Consider the following 8,701-nt stretch of genomic DNA (forward strand, 5'->3'; position numbering starts at 1 on the left):
GTTGTCAAAGAAATAAGAAGGATCATCTCGCTAAAAAGTCGTTTCGCAAGACTTTGACCTCGACTCAATCGTGATAAAACCAAATTTAGTCAAAAGGTGAGCGAGCTTCAAATCTGGGGGGGAAACAAAAAAAAGGACCTGGACGCACCTAGATGGGCGGCAAGATCACGCTCATGCAACAACTCGTGCCAAGGTTGTTCTTATTACTAGCAAATGCGAACCTATTCAACCGAGCCAGAAAAGGAGTCATCCCCAACACACATCAGTCGGGTGGAATAAGAGAGTTGCTGGATGCTGATAACCGTTTTTCATGAAATATTTGTTCTGCAGCACAGCACAGCCCGCGGCTTTTGTTGCTTATTCTATTGTTGGAATCACGGCCAATCAAAATTGGAACCTGCTGCCGAATAAGATTCACTGGCAAATCAAATCAGACCATCGGCGATGCTTTGACGGTTGAAGAAAAAATGGCGCACACTGGTTTGCATTGGGATGAATGGGGCACATTTTATTTTCTTTTTTCTCTTTTTATTTCATAAAATGGAAATACTTCCTATTCGTCACAAACGAAAAAGGAGAAAACCAAAAGAGAGACGTCGAAATCGGGAGCGGGCGGTACGGGGTAGTACTGAATTGAATCTAAAAAAGAAGCCAAAATGAAATGGAAAAGAGAAAATAATGATAATCGAGAACAAAAGAAATCATTCTTATATGGAACCATGTGAGCTGCCGTCAGCCGGAAAGGGTACGGAAGGATACAAAACACACGAGAGGCAGACACGACGACACAAATAGAGAAAGAGAAGAAGGAGGAAAAAAGAAAAATGTTTTTTTTTTTTGTTTTTAAGGAGATGACAAGACATCATCATTATCATCATCATCATCATCATCATCGTGGATTGAGGTTTTGTGTTTTGTTTCAAATTCACATCCGAAATCAGTTCCAAAGAATGCATCAACGTCGTCGATCTCGCGACAATGAACGATCCCGATGTCTCGACCTCTCCTTCTTCGAATCTCTCTTCTCCTCTCGGAAGCTGTTGTTGTCTTTGCTGCGATATTTATAATCGCGCTCTTTATCGCGATCCCTTTCCCGCTCTCGATCACGATCGCGGTTCTCTCCGTACCTATCACCCGTCGTCGTTGTGCTCTTCAGCGAATGGGCAGATTCCCTGTCTTTTCGTTTGCTAATGTCTTTATCGCTGCCCACTCGGTCGCGATCACGTTGCTCTCGTCGCTTGTCGTCCCTGGAGCGCGAGCGAGATCGGCTGCGGGAACGTGAGCGCTTCTTCCGGTGGTGGTGGTGGTGGCTGTGGTGTCGAGACTTACGACGTCTGTCCTTGCCCTGCTTTTCTGAAGGGCTTAATGATGGAGAACGGGGAGGACTGTCCATTACTTTAGAACTCTTTTTCGATGTCGTCGTCGACACATGGTGATTCTTTTCTTCACCTGCCAAATGAAAATGAAAAAACAAAATAAAAAACATGTTTTTAAAAGTTTTGAAATCGCGATTAAAATCTTTTTCACTTAGTCACGACATTGACATGATCTTAGTCACCCCCATACCTTTGAAACTGGATGGCGTGCTTCCAGCAGAGTCGGCAGAGATACCTTTGTTTATTTCTGGTTGTTGAGTTACAGCAGCGACAGCCACACCCGGACTGAAAGTCGAGTGACTCTCATTTTTTATGGGCGTGGCTATCCCACCCGAAACAAGTCCCGAAGCGCCGCCCTCCTGGCCGACTTGCTTCAGTCTTTGGCGACTCTCCTGATAAGCTTGTTCCAACTGCGCCACAATCTTGTCCAGGACGTCGGCGTCCGGCTGCCAAAACAAGAAAAATCAAACAAATAAAAAATGTAAAACTGACGGACGACAGCTGGGCTAAAGACACGCTCATACCTTGGATCGCGTGTACAGTTTGAGAATGCGAATAGAGATGTCCTTTAAGTCATTTTCGACGCAGCCAAACAGGAGGTACCAAGCGGGTTTCTTGGGTAGAACGATGCCCAGTTTGCGGGCGCTGAGGTATATACAGGCACAGGCGATGGTTTCAGGACTGTATCGGACAAAGACGTCTGTTCTCAGCGAGTCGTTCATGTAATTCCTGCACGAGAACAAAAAGAACGTGGCACGTTTTGGGAGGGAGGAAAGATAAAAAAGACACCAAGAACCAGTCAATGACAGCGTTCAAACATTTGTTGTATAGGGAGGGGAAAATAGTGAGAGCAAAAAAGATTTACAAATCAATGAGGCACAACACGTTGGTCGCATTGGGCTAGGCTTTCACTACACGGACACCATGATCCAAATGTGTCCATGTCTTCAGTCATTTTTCGTCAAGCGAATTTAAAAGCATGCTAATTTCATCAAGGAAGGAAGGCTAATGACGATAATAATAAAATAAGATTTACAAATGGCCAGACAAAAGGAAGAATAATATTTAAAAAAAAAAAAAAGAAATAGATGCAGCTAGATAAGATCAAATTAAATTATAAGAAAAAATTCAAGGCCGTGATGAATAAGAAGTAAATCTGGAAGAAGTGGTGGATAGCCAGCAGAAGGTGAGGGCTCACCTGTGGGCAAAAGCCTTCAGAATGTAAATAATTAAATGCTTGCCTATTGAATTACTAAAAAAAGTTAACTATTGAAACCCGATTCCATTGGTCAAATGAGAATACGCCCACAAAAGTGGAACGAAATGACTGAAGTCATGGAGACGATTTGGATTGCGTGAGCGAGAGGCAAGTTGTCTCAAGTCAAATAGCAATTGAAGTGAGGTTGAAGCACTCTCCAGAAAGGAGTCAAAAGTAAATATGACTCGATGGCGGATGCTTGCACAGTGGGCGTGGCTCAGCCTAGCCCAGCCCCGACATGGCCGACGTTCCAGCCTTGATGGAATGATGAGAGAAGGAGGAGCCAATACGCAGGCGTATGGCGGGGGGACCCTCGCTTTCCCTCTCATCGCTACTTACCGACTCAATGGGGACACCCCGGTCCTCACCTAAACACTGTTAGGCGGGAACCAAAAATGAAAAGTTAATACCATCGTCACTACAAGGACTATTACCTATCCATGCCTGAATTTCCCCAATCCAAACCATTAAATCATACAAATTTCACAGCAATAGTTCAACCCTCCCCGATCCCTTACATATATGTCCAAATCTGATTTTGGAAATTGCAATCCTCCAGTATGTGAGAATTAATGAGGAAACTATTGAAAGATTTGACAAAGTAGGCACCCACAACAGATGCTACACTTTCATTATGCCTAATTGCAATGGTAAATTTCCAAATATTTGAGTATCAGTAAACAAAACTGAGCCATGATATCTCATTAGGCAACAAAATTTCGACTGTCCAAAAAGTAACTAATAAAAAGGCAATCAAAAAATTCTTACCAGGAAAGTTGGACAAGTCGCTTGTTCTTCTCAAATCCCAGTATTTGCAGGTACATAACAACAATCTAGGCCAACAAACCATGATTACATGAATTATGTAATGAAGACACAATAAACCTAATGAAAATTACCTTGTGTGGATGTTTGACATGAACACAGAATCCTAATTCTTTTAGAACTCTTCTTTCAGCTTTAATAACTTGATTCTTTAAATTAATATATCCTTGGTCAAGCAAGACAGGTTCAATGGTTCTAACGAAAAGATAATTGGTCTTTAGGAAAATGTAACGACATTTTAAAAATAACAATATTTACTTTCCACCACGAACTTGCTTGATGTGCTCAAAAACAGATATCACATCTCTAATTCTTCTTGGGGCCTCCTCAACTTTGGAGGCACAACACAGACATCCCATAGCAGTTATTTCCATGGGTTGTCGAACTAACGATTTGCTATGATAGAATCTGTGAAACAGAACTTGGCCTGTTGCCATTGCAACCTGTAAATGAAAGAAAGAAACATTAAGAAGACTATATCTAAGCCAATTTGCCAACTTCCTATTGTATATTGTAAAAAAACAACAACCTGTGGTAATCTTAACAAAATTCCGGCAGTTTGGATTAGTTCACATCCAAGGATCCTGAGATCCATTTCTGTTTCTGGGTCCAATCCATCGAGACTGGAAGCAGTACACGCAAGTCTTTCTGTTGGAAGGAGGCAATTTTCTAAGTTTATGATTACACGACCATAAGGCTTGGAAATTTTGTCAGCCATTTTTTTTCCGATGGGGATACATACAAACTCTTTCAAAGAAACGAACGCGAGGCGAAGTGCCTACGTATATGTCTACCCTCGCTAAACTATCTACAGACGGCACCAGGTGGCAGCACTAGTTTTTAGCGCCAAATTGAAAACAAAATTAGATAACAAAAAGAATCTCTTTAGAAAAAAGTTATCATATTTCTGAATTGGTGAAGAAATTTTGATCAGTCAATTTGTTGTAGATGAGATTGCATGGATCAGGTAATGCACACATCAAATGTACAACGAGGAGTTGGCTGATCAGGGTTTACAACGTAGACAAATTTTTTAGATCCGCTTTTTAAGCAACTTTAAAATAGAAACGTAAAACAAATGAAAATCATGGGGAAGACTAGTGCATCAACAGAGAACTGATTTGGCAAGAGAGACTTTGAATAGGGAAATTTGAATACCAAATTGAAAAGAGAAACGGGGCGAAAGAATTATAAGTCTCATCGCGAATTCACTTTAAGGGAAACAATCGGAAACATTGGGTTTGGTTTTTTTTAATAATAACGAACGAGGAATTTGTAACTTGGGTTTAAACGGGACAAATATCGAACATTACTTTTTGCCCAAAACTAAATCAATGCGGATGTTGGGATTAGAAGACGCCAGTTCGGCTCGAGCCTTAGCGGCACTTATTGCAACTTCTTCTTCGTGCATCTTTAAAGTATCAGAATACAAGGGGCATTTAGCATTAGGAGGTTTGATAGGTGCCGGTTGGTTAGGATTATTGGGTGGAAGGTTCGAAAAGTGATTGTAGTCCTTTATTTGCTGTCGGCAAATGTAACACATTATAGCACCACAGGGACAAACCTATAATGGAATAATAAAGTGATGACATAATACTTGTTAAATGTTACTAAGAATTTAAAAAAATATTACCATTTTATTGCAACCATCCGCTTTGACAAAATTCTTTTTGCAACTAGGACACTGTCGTACAAGCGCTTCCGTCATTTTAGTCTCAACGTAATTGTTGAGTCTTTGCTTCATAGCATATTCTTCGCAGCGAAGTGGGGAATGGTTCACCTCGCGACACTGACGGCTAACAAAGAAAAAAAATTGTCATTTACACAAAAGGGGATAGCATCAAAAATATTATTATTATTATTTTTGTAATTACTTCTTACCATGATATTTTTAAACATTCTGGGTTGCGACACGTGAACAAACGGTCATCATATCCAGGCACTACGCTGTATTCACAGAATGGACAAGATTCAATTCCTAAAAAAAAAACGAAGATATAAAATGCCCTGTGTAAAACAATTTGATCTTGAATACCTTCGATTCCAGCTGCAAGAACTTCTTCTGCCTGTCGCCTTTTTTCTAAACAGCCAAAAATGGACTTTTTAAGCACCTCCTGTTTAAAAAAAAAAATAAAGTCTTGATTTTGAACAGAAATGCTAAATTTCTGAAAGAAACTCGACCTTGAGATCATTAAGAGTATACTCAGTGGAGCAATCAGGATATAGGCACGGAACACGAGTTTTCATCAAACCAATTAGTTCTTCCGATTGCCTAGAATAGCAAAGATATTACAAGGCGTGAATTACAAGCTTTTAAAATTTAATTAAAAATAAAGACACTTGCCGGCGGACGCAACTGCGACAAACTCCATGTCCTTGCGGGCAGTAAATGAGATCAAGTCCAATAAGCTCATCTTCGCAACAAATTGGACAGTCCAACAAAGTTCCAGTTGTACGAGATAGAGTAATAGCGTCCTTTCGCATTTTTTCTTTATTCCGCAAATACAAATCAATATCATGTAGAAGACCAACAAAAGCAATCTGCAAAACAAAGAATTGCGTTTTAGTTTGCACAAGGAAAACAAAACAGGCCACCTTACCTCTTGGATCAAAAACAAATCTTTTGCAGTTCCCAGACATTCATGGGCAGATCGCTTCGTTTTCCTTTGATTAAATGTCGGGTTTTTAATAAGATCAAAGTATGTTGGAGTGTAATGGTAATTGTTCTTGTTAAATAGCCGACGGATGTTCGTCAAGCTTGCAAATTTAAAATCTTTTTTCAGTTGATTTATGGCTTGATCGCGATACGCCTGAAAAGAAACATGAAATCGGTTATAATGTCTAATGAATTAAGGTTTTCAAAATTTCAATTTACCACATCTGTGACTCGTGTGTCCTCCATAAAATACTTTTGAGGGTCATCGTACAGCTCCAAAAACTCTTCGACTGTAAAGAACTTATTTGCAAGAACGTTATATTCTTTTCTTCTATTGTAATCGGCTCGCGTAGGAAATTGCATATTTCCTTCCAAAATCTCTGTTAGAAAGCCTCTGATTTTTTCCTGGTCACCTGTGGATAAAAATAATTCGCATTTTTCAGTATTAACAATAAGATTAGTTTTAAAATTTGCAAACCTTGAAAACTGTTAACTCTCTCTTCCAAAAAATCTGGATCTGCATCGGGAACCGCCCGAACGAGAAATTCGACTTTTTCACTGATGAAGCTTTCGTAAACGTGTTGGAATAGACGTTGGTGTTCAGGATTCATTTCCACTGGTGGATTCCAAAGTACATCAACTTTCGGTAAAGCGAGATTTGCGTCCGTCACGATCATTCCTATATACTCGTCCAAAATCGCAGATGATTTACGTAGCTCGACGTATTCGGTTGCCTTGTAAGCTGAAAATTTGACATTTATATCCTGAACAGCACTGAGTGTAGCCTTGTGAAACTTCATCGATGTTTCTTCCAAATTCTCTCTAGGAATCGTTTCATTTTTCGAGGGTCCTGCAGAATGAAGGATAAGTGGATCAGTCAAGTTCTATAGCATTTGAAAGATACAAATGTTACCTGCAGTTGAAGCTGAAATTACAGTAGCAGTAGTTGCTTTGTTGTCTAGCACAAGAATAGTTTGAGAGGATGTGCCAGCATGATTTGTCCGAATGGAACCTTGTGCAGTGCTGCCGCTCGCAACAGGACGTCGAGTTGGTGCCACTTGATTGATTTCACTAGCAGGGCGAACTCGGTCTACAGCTGCAACGGTAACCGATGGACGACGTGGATCATTTTCCACTTTAGTTGGTGTTACTTTCTTGGCAACGCTACTTTCTTTAGAAACTTCCGATATCTGTCGCTTATTTCGATTTACTACGTTCGGCAAAGCAACAGCATTTCCCGATGTTGAAGGTCGATTCTGATCAATCACTACTACTTCAGCTGCAATAGTAGTTCGAGGAACATTTGTGCGGGCAATTATAATGTCAGAATTTAGAGGTTCTGGTGGCCTTTGCAGTTCCACCCACCTGTAAAAATTATTCCAGATATTAGTACAGTGGAAAATAACTGCAAACACATAATTTTTATAGCTGTTTACCTTTGTTGCTGCATAGCGAAATGATTTCCAGCTGATAGCTCTTTTCCAAGCATTGCTTGTAAATCCAGTACAACCAAATCAACACGCTGATTATCTGAGGCATAAAGTTCAAGAAGTGCAACCAACATGTCTTCAGCTACAAATTTGTCTACAGCATTTGCCCTAAGAACCTCCCGAATTCGGGCAAGATCATCAACGAAAGCCATATTCTATTGCGAGAAAGAAATAAACAACATATTAATAAACAATAACAAGAGATAAACAGCTGTCTCCAAAAACAAACAAACAAAAATAAAAGATGCCTTATCACCAGATTAACAGTGCATGTGTCAATGGGAAAACTATCCATTGTGTTTTTTAAGAATTACCATTTTTTTTTTACCTTAAGAGAAAAGCTTTGCTCTGGGTAGTTTATAGACATTTTGCATTGTTGAATTGTAGAAATGTTTTGGGGACTCACTTCGTTTATGAAACAGATTCAAATTCAAAGCCGACCCATTTACAATCAACTGTATTATTATTCTTAATAGATACTTCACCAAATCTTTCTAAAAACCGAAACCGCACTGAAGTAGTATGGCAGTACTGGAGTGTTGAGCACTTGAGTTCTAAACTTTATTTCTGGAAATATAACTATTCCTAACTGCATCACTCCTTTTTCATAATGAATAAAAAATGTTTAAGCTAGATAGAACTAGAGCAGTTGGGCATAAGTTATCATTTATGGGTGGTTCAAAAGTTGTTTAAGAATCTGATGTCCCTATTATCATCTATGGTCTATGCCATGTTAACCAGAGAATCAAGGACTAGGTATGAAAATATGAAATCAGCATACATACCCTCTTTAAATTCACATATGTTTTACCAGCTGTCAAATCCCCACACAGGCAATAAACCTTGAATTCGTTGTAGAAACTTTTAGATTGACTTCTTCGAATCAAGTCTCACACACGTGTTTATTTTTGTGAAATAACCAGTTTGAACACGATGTTGCCAGACCTGCAGCTACTTGGCTGGGAGGGGAGGATGGGGTGGGAAACATTCATTTAACCAGTTAACCTTAACCACCATAACTCCTTCAATCTAATCTAGCTAACAAAGTAACAAGCAACAACATGAAAATTCTTTTCTTTTCTCGGATTTTGGAAAA

The 8,701-nt window shown here is 39.6% G+C and overlaps 2 protein-coding genes across 2 annotated transcripts; both read right to left on the bottom strand.

Moving 5' to 3' along the window:
- Window positions 1–481: 481 nt before the first annotated feature.
- On the bottom strand, window positions 482–4,263 carry LOC124348973 (cyclin-L1-like). Its single transcript, XM_046799405.1, has 7 exons — window positions 3,989–4,263; window positions 3,718–3,902; window positions 3,534–3,654; window positions 3,403–3,467; window positions 1,901–2,105; window positions 1,567–1,822; window positions 482–1,449 (listed from the first exon to the last, which is right to left on the bottom strand). The coding sequence occupies exons 1-7, from the start codon at window positions 4,175–4,177 to the stop codon at window positions 956–958; spliced, it is 1,515 nt and encodes a 504-aa protein (XP_046655361.1). The 5' UTR covers window positions 4,178–4,263; the 3' UTR covers window positions 482–955.
- A 76-nt stretch (window positions 4,264–4,339) lies between these two features.
- LOC124348883 lies at window positions 4,340–8,559 on the bottom strand. Its single transcript, XM_046799258.1, has 12 exons — window positions 8,391–8,559; window positions 7,552–7,760; window positions 7,029–7,480; window positions 6,594–6,965; window positions 6,335–6,528; window positions 6,060–6,269; window positions 5,804–6,000; window positions 5,641–5,731; window positions 5,495–5,573; window positions 5,341–5,437; window positions 5,093–5,255; window positions 4,340–5,023 (listed from the first exon to the last, which is right to left on the bottom strand). Exons 2-12 carry the CDS (start codon window positions 7,755–7,757, stop codon window positions 4,769–4,771), a joined length of 2,316 nt encoding a protein of 771 aa, XP_046655214.1. The 5' UTR covers window positions 7,758–7,760; window positions 8,391–8,559; the 3' UTR covers window positions 4,340–4,768.
- Between the last annotated feature and the right edge of the window lie 142 nt (window positions 8,560–8,701).

This window comes from Daphnia pulicaria, chromosome 7 (assembly GCF_021234035.1).
Source record: "Daphnia pulicaria isolate SC F1-1A chromosome 7, SC_F0-13Bv2, whole genome shotgun sequence".
In the NCBI taxonomy this organism is placed as follows: Eukaryota; Metazoa; Arthropoda; class Branchiopoda; order Diplostraca; family Daphniidae; genus Daphnia; species Daphnia pulicaria.

Excerpts from the sequence above, each read along its gene's own strand:
- LOC124348973 (XM_046799405.1), bottom strand. The coding sequence starts at position 4,177 with ATGGCTGACAAAATTTCCAAGCCTTATGGTCGTGTAATCATAAACTTA. Across the intron at positions 3,903-3,988 it reads TTTTGTTAAGATTACCACAG|GTTGCAATGGCAACAGGCCA; the intron begins GTTGTTGTTTTT and ends TTTCATTTACAG. Across the intron at positions 2,106-3,402 it reads CGACTTGTCCAACTTTCCTG|GAATTACATGAACGACTCGC; the intron begins GTAAGAATTTTT and ends GTTCTCGTGCAG.
- LOC124348883 (XM_046799258.1), bottom strand. The coding sequence starts at position 7,757 with ATGGCTTTCGTTGATGATCTTGCCCGAATTCGGGAGGTTCTTAGGGCA. Across the intron at positions 7,481-7,551 it reads TTCGCTATGCAGCAACAAAG|GTGGGTGGAACTGCAAAGGC; the intron begins GTAAACAGCTAT and ends TAATTTTTACAG. Across the intron at positions 6,270-6,334 it reads ACACACGAGTCACAGATGTG|GCGTATCGCGATCAAGCCAT; the intron begins GTAAATTGAAAT and ends GTTTCTTTTCAG.